Source organism: Capricornis sumatraensis, chromosome 11, assembly GCF_032405125.1.
Source record: "Capricornis sumatraensis isolate serow.1 chromosome 11, serow.2, whole genome shotgun sequence".
NCBI lineage: Eukaryota > Metazoa > Chordata > Mammalia > Artiodactyla > Bovidae > Capricornis > Capricornis sumatraensis.
The window spans coordinates 20,678,354-20,699,540 of NC_091079.1; the positions used below are offsets into that span (position 1 = coordinate 20,678,354).

General features: G+C 55.1%; 2 protein-coding genes and 1 pseudogene across 2 annotated transcripts in view; 1 reads left to right on the forward strand and 2 right to left on the reverse strand.

Moving 5' to 3' along the window:
* The window catches only part of ZNF623 (zinc finger protein 623), a 246,494-nt gene extending 227,406 nt beyond the window's left edge, over positions 1-19,088 (reverse strand). The window contains 2 exon segments of the mRNA XM_068984072.1: positions 15,458-16,521; positions 18,995-19,088. Of these exon segments, the coding sequence (XP_068840173.1) occupies positions 15,458-16,521; positions 18,995-19,010 (1,080 nt within the window). The 5' untranslated portion in view covers positions 19,011-19,088.
* On the forward strand, positions 887-8,605 carry TOP1MT (DNA topoisomerase I mitochondrial). Its single transcript, XM_068984039.1, is given in 17 exon segments — positions 887-973; positions 1,773-1,895; positions 2,347-2,438; positions 2,440-2,532; positions 3,439-3,583; positions 3,851-3,994; positions 4,196-4,229; positions 4,232-4,386; positions 4,827-4,866; positions 4,869-4,912; positions 5,109-5,223; positions 5,698-5,745; positions 5,748-5,824; positions 6,240-6,344; positions 7,225-7,236; positions 7,992-8,113; positions 8,506-8,605. Coding segments are annotated over 17 exon segments (1,515 nt in total). The 5' UTR covers positions 887-907.
* Positions 13,201-13,583, reverse strand: LOC138088693 (large ribosomal subunit protein uL24-like; annotated as a pseudogene).
* Positions 19,089-21,187: the final 2,099 nt, after the last annotated feature.

The window sequence follows — 21,187 nt, forward strand, 5'->3', positions numbered from 1 at the left end:
TAGTTTGAGCATTCTTTGGCATGGCCTTTCTTTGGGATTGGAAAGAAAACTGATCTTTTCCAGTCCTGTGGCCACTGCTGAGTTTTCCAAATTTGCTGGCATATTGAGTGCAGCCCTTTCACAGCATCATCTTTCAGGATTTGAAATAGCTCCACTGGAATTCCATCACCTCCACTAGCTTTGTTCGTAGTGATGCTTTCTAAGGCCCACTTGACTTCACATTCCAGGATGTCTGGCTCTAGATGGGTGATCACACCATCGTGATTATCTGGGTTGTGAAGCTCTTATTTGTACAGTTCTCCTGTGTGTTCTTGCCACCTCTTCTTAATATCTTCTGCTTCTGTTAGGTCCATACCATTTTTGTCCTTTATCGAGCCCATCTTTGCATGAAATGTTCCCTTGGTATCTCTAATTTTCTTGAAGATATCTCTAGTCTTTCCCATTCTGTTGTTTTCCTCTATTTCTTTGCATTGATCGCTGAGGAAGGCTTTCTTATCTCTCCTTACTATGCTTTGGAACTCTGCATTCAGATGCTTATATCTTTCCTTTTCTCCTCTGCTTTTCGCTTCTCAGTAAATCATTAAAGCAGGACAAATGTAGTACCTGTGGCTGCCTTCTGCAGGGGCCTGGCACGTGCCCCAGGATGCTCAGGTGTGGTCGTCTTCTTAAATTGAGCATGTGCTTCGGAATTTTAAAAATCAGAGCTCCTTGGTCTTGGCGAGTTTATAACGTGATACAGCACAATGTGTGTAACAAAGAGTGATTTAAAGGGCAGGATGCTGTGTGCTGCAGGGTGAGGGCCAGCCCCCTAAATCCGCATATCTTCCCACGTCCCCAGGGAAGCCCTTAATGCTGAGCTTAGCAGCAGAGGAGGTTGCAAGAGGAGGCTGCTGCGTTTTATGGGAAAATGCTGCAGCATGAATATACAACAAAAGAAGTCTTCCCAAACAAATTCTTCAGTGACTGGCGGAAGGTGCTCTCTACATAGCCACGGCCTTGGCCTGTCAGATGCTGGCTCACCTTCCCATCTCTGCTGCCCCTACAGGGGCAGGCAGAGCCAGGCTTGGGAAAGGGAGGTTGTGGGGGGCACAGAGGGGCATTTTCTGTTCTCAGGAAACAGAAATACTTGTTGGGAAGCTCTTTGAAGATAAGGTGCTGGGTGGGTCTGTGCACACCTGCACCCGCCTTGGCTCTGTCTGTGGACTGTGCGCCTGGGCCCTTCAGGCTGCTCCAGGCCCGACCCTGGGGCCACTTGTGTGCCTTTTCTGGCTGCTGGGCACCTGGGTGCTTCACAGGGTGCTCTGGGGCCGTGTACCCCTTCTCCACAGGTACCTAGGGGATGGCTGGGCCACGGGCTGTGTGTGTGTGTGTGGCTGAATTAGGGGCTGCCAAGCACATGCGTGTTCCCACCACTTGTGGGGTGCAGGCCACCTACACTCATAGTGCGTGAAGGGCCCATCAGTGCTGTGCAGTCCACACGGTAGCTGGTGGGGACTGTTCTTCAGATGCAGCCGCATGGCCCAACTCAGGGCCACTGGGGGGAAGCTCTGGCACCTCAGCTCACTGCCTACATGCCTGGGCAGCTACCTGAAGGGGCTCTCTTGGGGGAGGGACAGTTGCAGAGGCTGCTGCTCAGGGTGGCCTTGGTTCCTCCTGCTTCTGGGACATCACAATTCCCTGTGGAGTGGGACCCCCGCCACAGAGGGGGAGGGTCCCCGCTGCCTGTGTGACCCTTGCCTGCATTAGATGAAGGGAGTATATGGTTTCATTAGGAAATGACAGCAAAAGAGAGGAAGGTCGTCAAGCACCTGGACAGGTGTGACTTCACGGAGACCCATAGACACTCTGTGGACAGGACTGCTTCCCAGAAGGCTCTGTCCAGGGGGGAGAAGCAGGTCAGGCTGCCCCGGGGCTCAGTCCGGCTTGGGCTTCTGGGGTCTCATGTGGGAGGCAGCTGGTGGTACAGAAAACGACCCCTCCTCTCACAAAAAATGCTCCTGAGGGAGTTTTCTAGATGAGCCCCAAAAGAGTGGTGAAGGGGACTTTGATTCCGCTCTGTTATTCTCAGCTGATTTTGAGCTATGTGCCCCTAACCTGGACGTATTTAAGAAGTGCTGTGTCTACCTGGAGCACGTGGAGCAGCGACCCTGCCATGAGGACCAGTGGGCCGGTGCTTCCCACTCGCGGTGACAGCGGGCCATCACGGCCGCGCCCTGTGCTGGGCCTGCTTCCTCGCTAGGCTGCCCAGGCTGCTGCAGCAGTGAAGGGGCTCTGACTAGTCCTGCTCACGTGGCAAGCATCCTGTCTCTTCACCACTAAAGCTGACATGGTGTTATATTAATGCAGAAGCTCAAAGAAGAGGAGGAAAAACTTCAGCAAGACTTTGGCTACTGTATCTTAGATGGGCACCGTGAGAAGATTGGCAGTTTCAAGACTGAGCCCCTGGTCAGTCCGAGGCTGGGGCGACCACCCCAAGATGGAGAGGCTGAAGAGGAGGGTCCTGCCGGAGGACGTGGTCATCAACTGCAGCAGGTGCCTGTGGCCCCGCCGCTCACCTGGGAGGGGGCTTCCCTGGTGGCTCAGCTGGTAAAGAATCCTCCTGCAATGTAGGAGACCCCGGTTTGATTCCTGGGTTGGGAAGATCTGGTGGAGAAGGGATAGGCTACCCACTCCAGGATTCTTGGGCTTCTCTGGTGGCTCAGATAGTAAAGAATCTGCCTGCAATGCAGGAGACCTGGGTTCAGTCCCTGGGTTGGGAAGATCCCCTGGAGAACGGAAAGGCTACCCACTCTAGTATTCTGGCCTGGAGAATTCCAGGGACTGAATAGTCCATGGGGTCACAAAGAGTCAGACAGGACTGAGCAACTCTCACTTTCTCACCTGGGAGGGGGCCCGACGCAGGGTGTCCCACCATCACTCCAGGCTCCATGGGGTGGACTGGAGGGCACCTTCCCTGCAGAGGAACGTGTCCACAGCAGCCCACGTGCTGTTTGCTGATCCAGCCCTCGTCACCCTGCCCATGCTTGAGATTTTACTCCACTGGGAGTGCACATCTGTGTACTTTGAACAGTTTTCCATGGTTCAAGTGGTGACAGGCACGCAGGAGCTCCTGTCCTTCTGCTGCAGGGGTCACAGCCGAGCTGGGCTGGCAGGTGCACCCTGGGAGCCCAGGCCTGTCAGGAGTGCATGGCCGCCTGTGACCCTTGCAGCTGCCACGGCTTGCAACACACGGGGTTCACCCTCGGGGCAGCTCTGAAGGAGCCTGTCACAGGCAGGAGCTGAGGGCCAGGGGTGGTGGCACAAGGGCACAGCTTGGGTGATGAGACGGCTCTGAGACAGATTTGGCACTTAGCGGTGCTCACGGCCGTGGGAGATGAGGGCGTCTGGCTGGTGTGTCGGGGTCCTGATCGTTGGATTTGGGTTGCTCTCCTTCTGCAGGGACTCCGCAGTACCCGAGCCCCCAGCCGGCCCCTGGTGGAAGGAGGTCGGGTGTGTCCGCACAGTCATGAGGCTGGCAGCATGGCCGGAGAACATGCAGAACCTCATCAAGTACGTCACGCTGAACCCTGGCTCCAAGCTGAAGGTGCGCCGGGTGTGACCTTGCTTTCCCTGGCCTAGCTGGGCCACTTAGGCAGGGAGTCCCTGAGATCGTAGGCGTTAACTGGCCAGTTTTGAAATCACAGTGTGTCCAGTGGCCGTTGGTCTTAAAAAATAAGGAATTTAAGTTTATGTTGTCTTTAACTGAGTTTGGAGTCTGCTTGCCTGCCCTGAGTGGAGCAGGTTAAGAGAGGGCCCAGGAGGAGAGTCAGCAGTTCCCTGTTTGAAGGGGGCTCCTTGCTCCCTTTTTTAGGGGGAGAGAGACTGGGGGAAGTACGAGGTGGCTCAGCACTTGGAAGGGGTTGTGGGTGAGATCTGTTTCCAGTACCGGACCACCTGGACGTCTCCAGAGATGAGGGCAAGACAGTGCGCTGTGGCCCTTTACTTCATCGACAAGGTGCGGGTGGTCCCGAGCCTCCCCTGGACTTCTCATGGTGCTCTGGTCGGTGGCAAAGGCTGGGTTAGATGGATGGGGGTGGACAGCGGGCCTTCTGTGTTCTGAGCCAGTGCCCTGGGCCGGTGGAGGGGTGGGCGTGTGCCCATCTGTGCATGTGTCCCCAAGGGCACGTGCGCCATGCCCTGATGGGGGTCCGCCCAGCTGGTGCTGCTGGCTGGGAATGGGGAGGAGGGCAGCGGACATGTGGCTGCTGTTCCCTCCACGTGGAGCATTTCCAGCTGCACCCAGAGGCCAGCGGCTCTCCTGACCTCGTAAACGGGTCTGGAGGCTGGAATCGTGCATACACACAGGCAGAGGGCGAAGGCTGGGTCCTCTCCTCAGGCACTGACTGGGTCAGGGGATGCGGGCCGTCCTGGTCACTCGGGAGCTTGCTGCCAGGTGTCCAGCCCTGTGGGACACATGCAGTGCGGGGCTGGCTGGAGACACAGGAGGAGGGTATTCACGCTCGCTCAAGATGAGGAGGGAAGCGGGGGTGAAGGGGATGGGGCCAAGGGGCCACGGACGTCCCTGGGCGCCCTGTGTCGTCAGACGAGTGTGACTGTGGACGTGGGGCCACCTGTGGACGTGTGGGGACAGGGGTGGCGCCAGCCTGGCTAGGGCAGCCTTGCCACGCAGCGTGCGACCTCACAAGGCTCTGCCTGCTCCAGGAGAAGCCGGGACCCGTTGCACAGATGTCCATCTGGGGCCCTCGTTTGACTCTGCTCATCCTCAGGAGGCTCCTCCTGCCTGGGGATGAGGGCGCCTCGGTAACGGCATCTTTCCTCCGCTGCAGGTGTACCGGAACCTGCAGCTGTTCACGGACAACAAAGGCCCTGGGAGGAGCTCTTTGACAGGCTGACCATAAGCGGTGCTGACGGGGTGACCCAACGGCTGGTCTGATGAGGGGGGCGAGCGTGAGCATTGGCTAGCACCTTCTCTTGCACACAAAGGCCGAGGGCCCTCCATCTGAGGCGGCTCCGTCCCACCTGGGAGCTGGGACAGGGCCCAGGAGGAGCGCTATGAGACTGTCCCCAAGGAAGCCACATGCTGAGCCCCACCCTCCCCCCACCTTCAGACTGCCAGCCCGAACAGGCACCTGCAGGACCCGAGGGATGGCCTGACGGCCAGGGTGTTCCGGACCTACAACGCCATCGTCACACTGCAGGGGTAGCTGCAAGCGCTGCCCCGAGGTGAGCAGCTGTCTGTGTGGGGACAGGGCACCTGCTCGTGTGCTGGTGCCTGGCTGCTGGGCTGGTAGGAGAGCCGTGTGGTCAGTGGCTGAGGTGGAGTGTAGCTGGCTTGGCCAGAGGGAATGGGTCAGGGGCTCCAGACCGAGCCCCCCACAGTCCCCCTGCCTGGTCTCCCGTCCGCTCCCCCACTGAGTCGGGCTTGAGGCACCCCCCAGCTCCGCATGGCCCCCTGGGGCGTGGGAACCCTCTTCCTGCTGCCTCCGCCCCTGCTGCCCCACCATCCAAGTGCTCTGGCCTCTCTGGGCCCCTCATCCCAACTCTCGTGGAGGTGGGGTCTGGAGAGGACCCTGCTGTGAGGCCTTGGGCCCAGGTCCTTCTGAGTCCCACCTGCAAGGCCCTTGTAGGGGGCGGGCTCCCTGGGCACACGCTTACTTGGGCGGTCCTGGCTGCCACTTCCTGACCCCCGTTTTCCAGCTGAAGACAGCATAGCTGCCGAACTTCTGTCTTACAACCGAGCAAACCGGGGTGTGCCTTTCTCTGCAGCCATCAGCGCACAACGCCCAAGACCTTTGACAAGTCAGTGCAGATGCTTCAGTCCCAGGTGTGCGGGGAGCACCGCAGAGGGCCTCGGAGGGTGGCCGTGCAGCCCCCCAGCCGCCCTGGGGCTGTGTGGCCCTCGGAGGTGCTCGGGACACTCAGGGCTGCCAGTAGGGGAGAGCTGCCTCGGTGGGGGCCAGACGCTGCCTGTGCAGCCTAGTGGTGTGGAAGGGCCTCTGGTCCAGGAAGGAGGTCAGTGGAGCAGGGGCTGGGTCTGGGGGAGCTGCCTGTGTGTCTGGGGCCCCTTGGCTTCACCCTGTCCCCTGGCCACAGAGTGACTGATCAGGCGAGTGCTCTGGCACCGACTGGGCGGATGGGCACCCTTTCAGGGCGTGGGGCTGACAGGCTATGGACACTGGTCTCTGGGGTGGACCAGGTGGGGCAAGAGTGGCCCCGACTGGGCCCCTGTTCCCCTGGAGATAGAGGCGAAGGAGCAGCAGGTGGCCGAGGCCAAGACAGAGCTGCAAGAGGCTTGGGCTGACCACACATCCCGAGGGGACAGCAGGTCCCCCCTGCCCCCTACAGCCTGAGTCAGGCTGAACCTTCTTTTCCCTTCCCAGTTCCCTGGTGGTCTTTTCTGGTCATACTTGGTGATTTAGCACACACTACACTTGTGCCCAGAGGTACAGAAGCGCAGAAGTGCAGGGGAGAAGCGCCGGGCTGTGTGGTCCTGTCCTTCAGAGGCTCGTTCTCAGGGTTCTGAGGTGCAGCCACCTCAGACAGCCCCCAGCCCCTGGCCCGGTGTTGGGGAGACACCGGTCTTGAAGGGGCTTGGGAAGCTGTCCTTTCTCTGCTCCCTGCTCGTCTGTGACCATTTGTGAAGAGTTGGTGGAGTTAATTCTTCTTCAGCTACTCGGTAGAGTTCACCAGAAGAAGGCAATGGCATCCCACTCCAGTGTTCTTGCCTGGAAAATCCCATGGATGGAGGAGCCTGGTAGGCTGCAGTCCATGGGGTCGCTAAGAGTCAGACATGACTGAATGACTTCAATTTCACGCATTGGAGAAGGAAATGGCAACCCACTCCAGTGTTCTTGCCTGGAGAATCCCAGGGACGGGGGAGCCTGGTGGGCTGCCGTCTATGGGGTCACACAGAATTGGACATGACTGAAGCGACTTAGCAGCAGCAGCAGCAGCAGAGTTCATGAGTGAAGGCCTCCGGGCTTGGGCCGTTCTTTGTGGGCAGTTTTAAATCACCGGGTGGTGGCTTTGCCTGTGTCCCTGTTGGGTCGGTGCTTGGTGGTGTCCCCCAGGAGCCAGCCCACCCCACTGGGCCCTGCCACCCGTGGTTCCCGTCCGTGCCCTTGTTTCTGGCGGCACCCCTTTTGTCCCGCCGCCGTGGCTGCTTTATAACATGAAGGTGTCCTCAGGTGCGCAGGGCACTTGCAGTCATGGGGTGTGAGTGAGCGCCAGCTGTTGGTCGGAGGGTGTTCTGTTCAGTGGAAAGCGAGGCTCTTCAGGCAGCTGCTGGCAGACCTCGTGTCTTCCACGACACTCGTGTCCCCGCCCACCAGCCCACTTGGTGGCATCAGTAGCTGCCTGTTGGCCTCTGACAGCTGCCACATAGCGCGTCTGGGTCTGCAGCCCACCCCATCCACAGCCTGGGACAGGCACTGTCTTGGGTCCCACGGCAGCATCTGATGGGGCCACCCAGGCCTTGGTGGGGGTGTTCCCCACGCGCGGTCCGTCTGCATGGGTCTGGGTGGATTTGGGCCTGAGTCCCTGGGACAAGGCCCGGGGTTGAAGTGCATGTGGGTATTGCGTGTCTGCCCCGCACCATCTGCGGGGCGCTGCGTGCACGGCTCAGGACAGGCCTGTGGGGGTGAGAGCTGCTTCCTGCTTTGATGCGTCAGCTTTTCTCTAAGGTGGTGGGAGTAGGCACTGAGCCTCTCACAGACGTTTGACCCTGTCCTCTGCCCCCTTTCCTGTGTGCTTCTGGCCTTCTTGTGCTTTGTACTTCACTTCCTGTGCCGTCAGGCCTGGATGGGTGGCCCCCACTCCATCCTGAGGGTGGTCTTCCTGAGTCCCAGTCTCGTGGGGCTCACCCTGGAGACGGTGGAGGGCCATGGGGCACAGCGAGCCCACCCCCAACACTGGGCTCATAGGGCCCTGAGCAGAGTGGGGCGATGCTAGCGCGGGGGCTGGCCCAGCCCCCTTCTGCTAGCTTCCTGGAGAAGAAGCTGGAGGAACAGCTGCCGAGAGTGAGCACACAGGCCACAGATGAGGAGGAGAGTAAGCAGGGGGCCCTGGGCACCTCCAAGCTCAACTACCTAGACCCCCGGATCGGTGTCACCTGATGCGTGACCTGGAGGAGGGACTGGACCCCCGAGTGGCCCCAGTTCAGTCCCCAGGGCCCTGGGGTCAGCACAGGTCTTTCCTGTGATGGGACCTGACTGGCTGGAGTGTCTGATGCCAAACCTGGTCATCGGTCCTCTCTGTCTGAGGGCTCTGGGGCTGTGGAAGGACCCTGAGCTGTCCCACCCACAAGCGTGTGGTGGCTGGGTTGGCTGTGTGCCCCGTGAGCGTTTCCCAGGTGCCGTACTTGGAGGCCACCTGGGCTGCCCCGGGTACACTGCGCCCCCCCATCCCAGTCCCTCAGCCCCCGATGGCTGTGCCAGGAGCAGGTCAGGTAGCCTGGTGTCCTGGCCTCCGTGCCTGGCCCCCGAGAACCCCCTCTCCTCTGGGCAAGTGTAAGAAGTTTGAGGTGCCTGTGGAGAAGGTCTACAAGACCCAGAGGGAGAAATTCACCTGGGCGCTTCACATGGCGGGCGAAGACTTTGAGTCCTAAAGGAGTACCTCCCCTGCCTCGCTGGGACTGACTTTGTAGTTTTTTTCCACCATTAAAGCCTACTGGGGAGTTTTGTACAATGAAGTGTTTCTGCGTCATCACACAGGAGGTGGCGGATGCCCGGCCATTTTGCTCTGAAGCGTCCCCCCTCCCGGCAGGCGCCCCTGGCCTGGCTGTCCCACATGTGGCCTGTCCCCCCAGCTCCCACACTCTGTCCCAGCACCGGGTAGGGACACCCCCCCACCCCCGGCACCTCTTCACCTGAATAGACGGGAGGGTGGCCGAGTGCCATCCCAGCCTGTCTCTCCCTGGCGGGTGGGTGGGTCCATGTGCCCCCGAGCGAGCAGCCGAGGTCCCCGCAGCTGGAGGCACGGAGTCTGTGCCCTCAGGGCCCAGTCTCAGCAGAGTCGGGGAGATCCGGGTCTGTGGGGCCCAGGGGCGCGTGACCTGTGGGGCATCCTGCCGAGGCCAGTCCGCCTGAGGCTCCGGGAGCTGTAGGCGGGTCGTCTTACAGTACCAGGTGGGGCAGGTGCTTTTCTTTTAGCTCATAGGTCTCTGTCTCAAGAGGCCCCCTCCTCTACACCCAGGCCCGCTGAAGCTCAGAGGAGCCTGTGGCTGGGGCCCCCGGTGCTGTCGGGGGCATCCTGTGGGAGGAAAGCAGGGGTCCTGGCCGCAGGCTCGAGGAAGAACTCAGTTCCAGGTCTGGAGCGTCTCCTCGTCCCTGGCGCTTTCCCTGCCCTGGCCTCTGTCTGCAGTGGTTTCCATTTCTTGGGCTACCCCCACCCCCTTCCCGTCTCCTGAAAAGTGTCTGATTCTTTGCAACCCCGTCGACTATACATTCCATGGAATTCTCCAGGCCAGAATACTGGAGTGGACAGCCTTTCCCTTCTCCAGGGGATCTTCCCAACCCAGGGATTGAACCCAGGTCTCCTGCTTTGCAGGCGGATTCTTAACCAGGTGAGCCACCAGGGACACCCAAGAATCCTGGAGTGGGTGGCCCATCCCTTCTCTGGTGATCTTCCTGGCCCAGGAATTGAACCGGGGTCTCCTGCATTGCAGGCGGATTCTTTACCAACTAGGCTCTCAGGGAAGCCCTAGTAATAAGTTCTGTCTCCTGGAACCCCCACCCTGGACCCCTCCTCCCACCGCTTCCCATCTCCCCTCCCTGCCCCTATGTCTGGGATCTTGTTTTTGTAGCCTCCTGCAAAAAACTTCATCAACAGCAGTGAAAAAAAGGGCGTGAGTCTGCCCCTCTGGAGACACTGTGGCCGCGCCCTGGACTCCCGACTATGTGTGTGAGCCTGCAGGTGGGGAAGTGCCTCCAGTTGCGGCTGTCAGAGAGCTGCGCGGCTGTCCCTGGCCTCTGGGCGCTGCAGAGGCTCCGTGCAGTCTGCTCACCAACGCTGTCTTCTCTCCACGCCGAGCGCCTCGGTGTGTCTTCCTCTGCTGCTTGTGGCGGGCACTGGGAGCTGCTGTAGCCTTGGTGTTTCATGTCTCTCGGTTCTAAGGAAAAAGTTAAGATCGTTTCCCTGATAACTTCATTCCCACTGTTTCGGTTTCTCCGCCCGTCTCCCTTCCTGCATGCTCAGTTACTCAGTCGTGTCCGACCCTTTGCAACCCCATGGCAGACTGTAGCTTGCCAGGCTCCTCTGTTCATGGAATTTTCCAGGCAAGAACACTGGAATGGGCTGCCATTTCCTTCTCCATGGGATCTTCCTGACCCAGGGATTGAACCCATGACTTCTGCGTGTGGCAGATTCTTTACCACTGGCCACCTAGGAAGCCCGGCCTCCAGGACTCCTGTTAATCTTTCTATCTTATCCAGCTCCTTGTCCTTTCATTCTTTTAAAAAGATTTTCTCAACTTTCTCTCTCAACCTCTCAATCTTCTTTAATTTTGGTTACCACATGTAGTTTCTAAGATTTGTTTTCTTTTCAACTGTTCCTTTAAAAATACTATTCTGTTCTCTTTTGGCGGGGGTTGGGGGTGCTGCACTGCATGAGATGCAGGATCTTAGTTCCCTGGCCAGGAATCAAACCTGTGCCCCCTGCAGGGGAGTCCTCACCACTGGACCTCCAGGGCAGCCCCGTACTGTTCTCGTTCAGTGGGCACAGTTCCTTACTTCTCTCCTTAGGAGTACTGACTCCTGCTTTGCTCACCTTTTCTACACTTCTTGCACTCTCCGTTTCTTTTGCATCTGCAGAAGCTCCCTCCTCTTTGCTTTGACTTTGTATGCGCATTGAGAACCTCCTCGGTCACTGGTGCTGGTCATCCACCTGTGGAGATGAGGCAGGTGTTCTGAGCACAGGGGCCTTGCGGCCTCTGGAGCAGCTGAGTGCGGTTGCCCGTGAGGTTGGTGCTGATGGCAAGACTTTGTCTTTTGTCTGAGACGGTTCCTGTTCTCCAGTGAGAACCCTGCACACCTGCTGTCTCCAACCCCAGAGCCCTTCCAGCATTTCACACAGCAAATGGGTGGGCATCTCGCCTCCAGAGGCCCCTTGGTGGACCCCTGCCTCTGCCTACCTTGTCTTCACAGGTGCTGCTGTTCTGGGTTACAGGCTCCTCCCACCAACCTTCCTGTTTCAACTGGATGTGGATCTTGTCAGGTTTACTGTGATTATGAACCTTTTTGGGTGGTTTCTGCCATCTTGCTCTGATCAATCAGTTTTATCTTCAGATCTTTCTTCTATTTATTTTTCAGTTGATATAGTAAGTTTTTGTTCATTTTAAGTTGCATTTTTTCTTTGATTGGAAACGTATACACTGTTTATATTTAGTAATTACATTAAACTACTCTAAGAGTATTTAAAGTCTAAAGTGTGTTACAGCTCTTCCCAACAGAGGCGGCTTTTAGGGCCTGAAGGTCCCTTTGGCCCCCGTGCTCTTGTGAAGGGCCCAGTGTGCGTCCTCACACAGTGTGGCTTTTCAGTTACATCAGCCATTCATCTGGTATTCAAGGTCATCATTTGGAAATCACTGTCCTTCTTTCTCTAGTAGGAACTTTATTTAGAAGTCCTTCCAGTGAAAACTGCTTAATAATGAACTCAGAGGTTTTACTTACCTTATACATGCTTTCACCTTATCTAAAAAAATCGTTTTGCTGGGAGCCAGTGCTAGGTGGACAGGTGTCCTCTCAGTGCACCGAGGACACGGCCCACTGTCTCCTGCCTCTTCCTGTTGTCTTGAGCAGTGAGCTGATGGTGTGACTGAGTGCTGGCAATGGAGTCTTTCTCTGGCTCCTCAAGGTCTTCATCTTGCTGGCCTGTGCTTTCACTGAGTTGTGTCCAGGTGTGGGTCTCTCTGTGTTCACTCTGCTTCACGTTGTTAAACTCCCCGAGTCTGTGAACTTGTTTAAAGTGCAGTCGCATTACTGTGATGGTTGCACGGGGACACTGGAAGTCCTGGAAGCCCATCCAAGTGGTCGGGCACTCCAGTGTCAGCTGCAGGCTGGCACGACATGCTGGCTGTTGTCTTCGTGCTCAGCATGCTCAGCCACTCAGTCGTGTCCAACTCTTTGCGACTCCATGGCAGACTGTGGTTCGCCTGGCTCCTCTGTCCACGGAATTCTTCAGGCAAGAATACTGGAGTGGGTTGCCATTTCCTTCTCCAGGGGATCATCCCAACCCAGCGATTGAACCCACATCTCCTGCTGGCAGGTGGAGTCTTCACCATTGTGCCACCTGGCAACCCCCTGGCTGTTGTCTACTTGGGCTTAAACATTGAAGGTGATGATTCTGGGTCTTGAGAATGGCTGGAACTTCCAGGATATAGATAACAATTTCAACATTCTCTCCTTTAATGGAAGCTTCCTGATGGCAGAGACTGACTGAGGGGGGAAACTGGGTCTTGTTCTGGTGGGCAGGGCCATGCTCAGTAAATCTTTAATCCAATTTTCTGTTAATGGGTTGGCCCTGTGCTTCCTCCGTTATTTGACCTGGGGCCCAACTATGGTGGGGAAGGAAGATAATGGCGACCTCCTTCAAAAGGTCCCATGCACACATTGTTATACTCAGTGCCCCCAACCCTGAAGCAGGCCACCGCCGACCCACACCTCCGCCGGAGACTCCTGGATACTCATGGGCAAGTCTGAGTCAGTCTCTTGTGACTGACTGCTCCTTTCTCCTGGGTCCTGGTGCAGAAGGTTCTGATGGTACCCTCTAAGAGTCTGTTTCCGCAGTCCTGTGTAAGTTCTGGCGGCTCTATGGTGGAGTTAATGGGGACCTCCTTCAAGAGGGCTTATGCCATACCCAGGTCTGCTGCACCCAGAGCCCCTGTCCCTGCGGCAGGCCACTGCTGACCCAGAACTCCTCAGGAGACACTCGAACACAGTTCTGGCTCAGTCTCTGTGGGGTCGCTGGGTCCTGGTGTGTACAAGGTTTGTTTGAGTCTTTTGAGCGTCTCTGGCGGGTATGGGGTTTGATTCTACACACAGTTTCACCCCTCCTACAGTCTTGCTGGGGCTTCTCCTGTGCCCTTGGACGTGGGGTGTCTCCTCCCAGTCGCTGCAGCTGTGCAGCCACTGCTCCAGCGCCTGCCAGCATCTTGCTGGGGGTCAAACTGCCACACAATTGCCCTCATCTCACACAAGAGTAAAGTCAAGCTGAAAATACCATGGCTTTACATTCGAGGATCTTTTTGTGGTCTTTGTCCAGTTTAATCTGGTGATAACCACCTTGCTGGGGTGAATGACCACGCAGACAGTTGTGCCATTAGCCTTCTCCTGCTGCATTCATTCAATGTAGATGACGTATTTCTTCCTGTAAACCTGGACTTCTTTGCCAATTTGCTGCCCTTTGTAGCACCCTCATACAACCTGAACTTCGTCATCCTTTTGGATGGACATGGATCGAACGTTGTACTTATGTCTTAGCTCTTTAGAAAGAGAAGACATAATTTTCCTGCGAATGTGGGAAGGCACATTGAAATGCCTTTTTTGATTCTTGCTTCGGTCAGGAGTCACAAAGGGATTGAATTTCATTTTGGGTGCTGGTGCTTCAGCGATGGCCACAGAAGGGAAGAGCACCTTTCCATTTCTATTAATCATCTTCAGTTTCCTTTGTTAGTGTTCATAGTTCTCAGTGTATGTCTTTTACCTCCTTGGCCAGGTTTATTCCTAAGTATTTTATTTTTTCTTCATGTGATGTTAAAAGGGACTTTTTTTTTTTTTACTTTACCTTTCCAGTATTTCATTGTTAATGTAAAGAAATGCAACAGGTTTCTGTATGTTAATATTGTATCCTGTCACCCTGCTGAATTTATCAGTTCTAGTGTTTTTCTGTGGACTCTTTAGGGCTTTGCATATACAGTATCATGTCTGCATATAATGGTAATTTTCCCTCCTCTTCCAGTTGAGATATGTTTTCCTTCTCTTGTCTGACTGCTGTGGCTAGGACTTCAGTACTATGTTGAATAGAAATGGTGACAGTGGGCATCCTTGTCTTGTTCTAGATTTTAGTGGGAAGATGTCTTATTAATATTTCTTTAAACATTCACACAGAACTATTCTCTTGCCTGCATTATCCGGTAGTTTCAATAATTTGCAGTTCTTTGTGGTCTGTATCTGTTCTTTGCTGGTTTTGTTAACCCTCATTCAATGAGATGCTGTCCTGTGTGCTTGGTGACTTCTTTAAGTTCATTGCTTTCACCTCATGATCCAGGGCCATCAGAATCTAAGCAGGGGAAGCTTTCCTCCAGAGCACTGTTATACCTGGGAGGTAGCACAAACCCAGGTCCTGGCTCCGCATGGGAGCTCCAGGCTCGGCTTTCTACCTCACTTTGGCCCAGGAGCCGGCAGCCCAGTGCTATGGAGTCACTGAATCCACTCTGAGGGCACCTCTGCCCCTACAGGCTCCACAGCTCTGTCACCTGAGTGGACACCATAAAACAGACAGGTACCAACAGAAGCCCCCGAGTTGATCTACTGTTTTAGAAATCCCAGCCAGCTACAGGACCCCCATAATTCAGTCAGGAGTTAATCTAGAGCAGACAGTTCCCATGAAGGGGCACCAAACCACAGCCTGACCACGACAGATCTGGGTCCTGCAGCTGGACCCCCAAGACTTGTGGCCAGGTTACATTACAGTCAGCTTTCAGTAACACGACCTCACTCAGCTTGTTATGGCAGTTTTATGATACTCAGAGTAGCATCCCCAACAAAGACACCTCTCCCTTCCTATCTGGCAAGTAACATTTACAGGTATCTGTAAAGCTGCTGTATTGTGATGTCTGAGGTATTAGATCATGAACAGTGACCACTTTTCAAAAGTGCTATGAACATAAAAAAAAAACAAAAACAAACTTCTGATGCATGGATAAACCTCAAAACTTAAGCACAGGGAAAAATACATAAACAGTATAAATTATATCACTATTTATATAACATTTCAGAACAAGCAAAACTATAGTGACAAAAACAACATTGTTGGTTGCTTCTAAGGATGAGGGGCCTGAGGAGTCTTTCTGGATTGATGGAAATAGTCAGCATCTTGATAGCGTGGTAGTCATAAAGGTCAGAACAGGTTGTATTTGTTATATAACCAAACACTTAAGAGCTGGGCATCATATCACATGTAAACTATACTCCAGGAAACCCCAGTGCTGTGAAAATGAAGTACCGCAGCTTCAGTGGCACATGTCAGCATCAAGTCTCCTTCCCCAGCCTCTTTCCTTTCCGCTGCTCCCGGAGGTTGTGGTAAACTTCAGGCCTCCATGGGCAGCTCACAGACCACAAGACAGTGTTATCTTCCTGTGGCCCGTGGAGCACAGCTCACGAGCCTCGGGGTGCTGGCAAAGACTGAAGGGCGTGCTACCCACCCTCCAGCCTTGTTTACTCAACTTTTACTCTATGTTCACCCCAGAGCAGGTTCACTCTGTGCCATGAACCCGTTGGTGCTGGATAAGGTGAAAGCTCAGGCGGAAGGCCCTGCCACACTGCGCACAGCGGAAGGGCTTCTCCCCGGTGTGGATCCTCTGGTGCCGGAAGAAGCCTGACAGGGCCCTGAAGGAGCGGCCGCACTCGCCGCACTCATAGGGCTTCTCCCCAGTGTGGATGCGCCGGTGCTCACTAAGGAAGGAGCTGCGGCTGAAGGCGCGCCCGCACTCCTGGCAGGCATAGGGCTTCTCCCCTGTGTGGACTCGCTGGTGCTGAATGAGGTTGGAGCTCTGGCTGAAGGCTTTCCCACACTCTTTGCATTCGTAGGGGTTCTCTCTGTGGTGAATCCTTTGGTGCCGGATGACGTTTGAGCTGTGGATGAAGGTTTTCCCGCACTCGCTGCACTCGTAGAGCCGCTCCCCTGTGTGAATCCTCTGGTGCTTCATAGCGTCTGACCTCTGACTGAAGGACTTGCCGCACTCAGCACATTCATACGGCTTCTCTCCTGTGTGGATCCTCTGGTGTCTGATGAGGTTGAAGCTCTGGCTGAAGGCTTTCCCACACTCCTTACAGATGTAAGGCTTCTCCCCATTGTGAATGCGCTGGTGCCTGACGACATGGGAGCTGTGGATGAAGGCTTTCCCGCAGTCACTGCACTCGTAGGGCTTCTCCCCGGAGTGAATGCTCTGGTGCTTCACCACGTCTGAATAGCATTTGAAGCTCCTGTCACAGGTGCTGCATCGGTAAGGCCGCCCTTTCCAGGGGCCTCTCCCATCTACTGCCGATGCTGTGTTCAGGGTGACCTCTGACCTGGACACTCTGTCCTCATGAACCTCATGTCCCCGAGGGGAACCTCTGGGTCTCTCTGCAGCTTCCTCATTCCCACAAGGGTCCGGAAGCCCCAGTGTCCAGGAAGGACCCTGTAACAGTCCTGGTGTGGCCTCTCCATGGCCCCCTTCTTTCAGGGCTGCCTGCTGAGGCATCAGCTCTCCACTGTGAGCCCCGTGCTCAGCTGCTGAAGCTGCACAGCAGGAAGCCTGGTAAGCTGGAAAAGAGGGCAGAGATACATAACTCAGAAGAGAACTCGGCTAAGGACACACAGGTCGTGCTGGAGAGCTGTGTGCTGACAGCTGACAGCAAGATGCCTGTGATCCTGCCTGTCCTTGTCTTGCCCAGTTCTCCACCTCTAACCTCTGTGGTCTCAGGATGGATGAGGGACCGGGGGAGGGTGGTCAGTGTCCTTTCCTGAGACTCCAGAAAAGCCCAAGCCTCTAATCTCAGTCTGCCCAGTCTTAGGCCTGGGGACAGACCCTCAGTCAGGCTCTGGTGACTCCCTGGTTTGGCCACACGGACTGGAGCCCAGAGAGCAGTCGGCAGCAGAGCAGGAGGAAACAAAGCAGAGGCCCGGGAGTACAGGGGCGAGCAGTGCTGACGGCACATGCTGGGAGCCAGCCTCCTCCTCAGACCCTGGACTCCCTGAGGCAACACTGCGGCCTTGACTGCCCCCACCTCTCAACTCAAGGTTGCTGGCATCCAAAATAAAGCAAACTTTCCTTTCTGTCACCCTTGCCTCTATTGGCTTTTGAGGGGGTGAGCAGCTCGACCCTACTTTTTGTTACACTGGTACCAAGTGGGGAAAGCCAGGGAGGCTGCTCAATGCCCCAGAGCCACAGGCCACCTCCAGCAGAGAAGCCTTCATCCCAGAGCACCCATAGGGTGGTGCTGAGAAAGCTGGACAGCTGCATGTAAATCAACGAAGTTTAGAACATTCTCTAACACCATACATAAAAATAAACTCAAAACGGCCTAAAGGGTTAGATATAAGATGTGATACCGCAAAACTCCTAGAGGAGAACACAGGCAAAACATTCTGACATAAACCATAGCAATGTTTTGTTACATCAGTCTCCCAAAGCAGAAGAAATGAAAGCAAAAACAAATGGGACCTAATCAAACTTACAAACTTCTGCACAGCAAAGGAAACCATAAGCAAAACAAGCTACAGAAATGGGAGAAAATATTTGCAAGTGTTGAGACTGACAAGGACTGAACTTACAAAATATACAAGCAGCTCATCCAACTCATTTACAAAAAACCAGTTCAATCAAAAAATGGGCCGAAGCTCTAAATAGACATTTCTCCAAAGAAGACACACAGATGCCCAACAGGCACATGAAAAGATGCTCAACACTGGTAATTATTAGAGAAATACAAACCAAAACAACAGGAAAGACCTTACACTGGTCAAAATGACCATCACTAAAAAGTTTACAAATAACATGCTGGAGAGGGTGTGGAGAAAAGGGCTCCTACACTGTTGGTGGGAATGTAAACCGGTGCAGACATTATGGAAAACAGTATGGAGGTTCCTCTAAAAACCAAAAACAGAATTGCCATATGATCCAGAAATCCCACTTCTGGACATATATCTGGGTAACACTCAAAAGGGTACATGCACCCCAGTATTCACAGCAGCACTGGGTTCACAACCAAGACATGCAAACAACCTAAATGTCCGTCGACAAATGACAGGTGTGGTGCACACAGACAATGCAATAGTACTCAACCACAAAGAATGAGATGATGCCTCTGCAGCAACATGGATGGACCTAGATGCTATCTTACTGGAGAAGTCAGTCAAATACAGGGTCTCACTTATACGTGGAATCTAAAGAACTGATACAAATGAACTTATTTACAAAACAGACTCACAGACCAAAACCAAATTTATGATTACCAAAGGGGAAAGGGAGAAGGAGCAGAGCAAGGAGGCATAAATTAGGAGTTTGGAATTAGCAGATACGAACTACTATATATAAAATATTGGTTAAAAAAAAAATAGAGGAAGTCAATATAAACAAAAATACCTGGGATTGGCCAAGTAGTTTATTCAAGTTTTTTTGTAACATCTTACCAAAAACCCAAATTATTTGGGCAACCCAATGGATGAACAAGGTCCTCCTGTATAACACATGGAATTATATTCATTATCTTACAATAACATAATGGAAAAGAACATGAGAAAGAATATACATACAACTGAATCCCTCTGCTGTACACCTGAAACTAACAACATTGTAAATCAACTACAATTTAAAAAACAAAATTCTTGTTCTCAGAGGTATCCAGGTTGGGGTTCCAGAGAGAGAGTGGGCTGCAGAGTATGGCTAGGAGAAAAGACTCCACACGCCCAATGCAGGGGGCCTGGGTTCGACTCCTGGTCAGACTCCACCTGCCGCAACTGAGAGTTCACACACAGCAACTAAAAGATCCCACGTACGACAACTAAGACCTGGCACAGCTGAATGAGTGAATATTATGGGAAAAAAAGCAAAGGAGGTGGGGTATGGGGAGCACAAAGGCACGAAGGTAGGGCGCTGTGAGCATCAGAAGCTGCCAGAGTCCACTGACATCTCCACAGCCGCCAGGCAGGTTGATGGGGAAGCTCCAACTCCTAAGCTGTCCGCACATCTCAGTCCAGGACAGCCCTCTGGGCCGGGCCGCCCCACCCCCCTCACCTGTGCTTTTGTCCATCAGGGCAGCCCTCTCCGTGGTGGTCTGGAGACCCAGGCCGGGCTCTGTTTGCTGCTTCCTGCAGAAATGCCAACAGTGGGACCCCTGTCCGGGAGAAAGAGGAAAAAGGGGAGAAAATGACAGGGGGGAAGTCAGAGCTCCTTCAGTGAAGGGAGATTCAGAGCCTGCCCTGGAGGAGCCACCTCACTATAAACCAAGGTCCTGAATAAGCAGACACCCCAGAAACTAGTGGGCGCTCTGTCTAGGCCATGCTAGCTCCCCTCACCCCCGCCTCCCAGCAGATGAGGAGCCCAGACCGATGAGGCAGCACCTGTCAGCTGCCTGCTGTGGTCTCAGATCCACGAGGGATGAACCAGCACCTTTAAGCCGTCCTTGGGCTTCCCAGGTGGCGCTAGTGGTAAAGAACCCATCTGGCAGGGCAGGAGACACAAGAGACGCATGTTCGATCCTTGGAGAAGTTCCCCTGAAGGAGGGCATGGCAACCCACTCCAGTATTCTTGCCTGGAGAATCCCATGGACAGAGGAACCTGGCAGGCTACGGTCCATGGGGTTGCAAAGAGACCTAGCACACACACATGCATAAATGTCTGGAGACATTTCTATGTATTCAAATTTTTTCTTGATAAAGATCTGAATATAAAAACATGAAACCAAAAAAATAAAAAGTCATCTGAATGGTGTAATTTTGAATTGAGGAATGCTTTTGCTAAGCGTGACACCAACGGTGAAGTCCAACAGACTTAACTACACAGGACATTTAGAGTAAAAAACAGATTAAAAAAAAAACCCAAACGGGAGAGATACCTGCAACACAGGTAAGGATTCATAGCCTCAAGATATCCTATTATATATACATAAGAAAGCGTGAAAAACTAGCGAAAGTTACGAGCAGGTAACCAGAGAAGAAAATAAACAAGCAGCCAATATATAGATTTTAAACACGGGTCCCACATTGTTCCACGTGGTTGGCAATTAAAAATGAAATTTAAAATATGTTTCAGTCTAAAAGTAGCAAGGGCTTCAAAGCAGTGGCCCCTTAGGAACATTGAGACAATTAGGGAAACAAACACCTTCACGCACCGTTGGGAAAGGACAAGGAGCAATGCACTGCCGGTAATTCAACAAAGACGTTACAGGAATACTGATTCCACCTCAGGGACGAGGCTGCCCCGGGGCGTCACCCCGGGGCACGGAGGCTGCCCCGGGGCGTCACCCCGGGGCACGGAGGCTGTCCCGGGGCGTCACCCCGGGGCACGGAGGCTGTCCCGGGGCGTCACCCTGGGCGGGGGAGGCTCTCTCTGGCCCCGACGAGGTTAGAGCCGCCCGCCGCCTCCGCTCTCCTCCGGGACGTGAGCCTTCTCACAAGCGCAGCCGGGGACAGACAAGGGTCCCGGTGCCCGCCCCCCCGGGCCTGTCTCGGTCTCCTGCCCCTGCGCGGCCGGGCCTCCGCACCCTGCCCTCTCGCCGCCGAGCCCCAGGATCGCCCGCACTCACCCGGAGCCCCTCCGCTCGCGAGAAGCAGCGCCCACCCAGGCGGCGCAGGCAGTTCCGGTGACGCTCTAGGCGCCGGAGGACCGGCACTCGGCTGCCCTGGGGGACGCGGGCAGCAGCCGGAGCCGCGGGGGGCGTGGACCTGCCTGCGCGAGTCCGGGCAGGGCTCCCTAGCCTCGCGTGCACGACCCTCGGCGGTTGTCCGTACACTTTCACATTCACCGCTCCCGCCCCTGCTGGGCTTTCCTCCGCAGACCTCCGGGACGCCTCCTGGGCCCACCCCTTCCCGCGCGAGCCCTCCCCGCCGTCCCCGTGGCCTACACCGGGTCCGGGCCCGAGGCCTGGGTCGTCACTCGGGATGGTGACCTCGTTGACTGCGCAGTGGGCGAAGGCACCGACGGAGGAGGCCGGCGCTTGTGGAGAAAGCAGGGAGCGCCCGGGGGAAGGGGCAGGCAGAGCCGGAGAGACCCCTGGCCACCCTCCCCACGGAGATCCGCCGAGGGCAGGACGCCGGAGCCTGACGGCGGCTGGTCTTGGCAGGTGGACCCTCTCCTCCCGCCTGCCCTGCGTCCCCGGGCTGGTCCCTCCTCTCTGGTCGCAGCGACCACACACTCGAGGGCTTTACTATCTCACGGTTTCCTCGGGCTGCACGAGCCGGGGTACAGCCTGGCCGGTCCGTTCCTGGC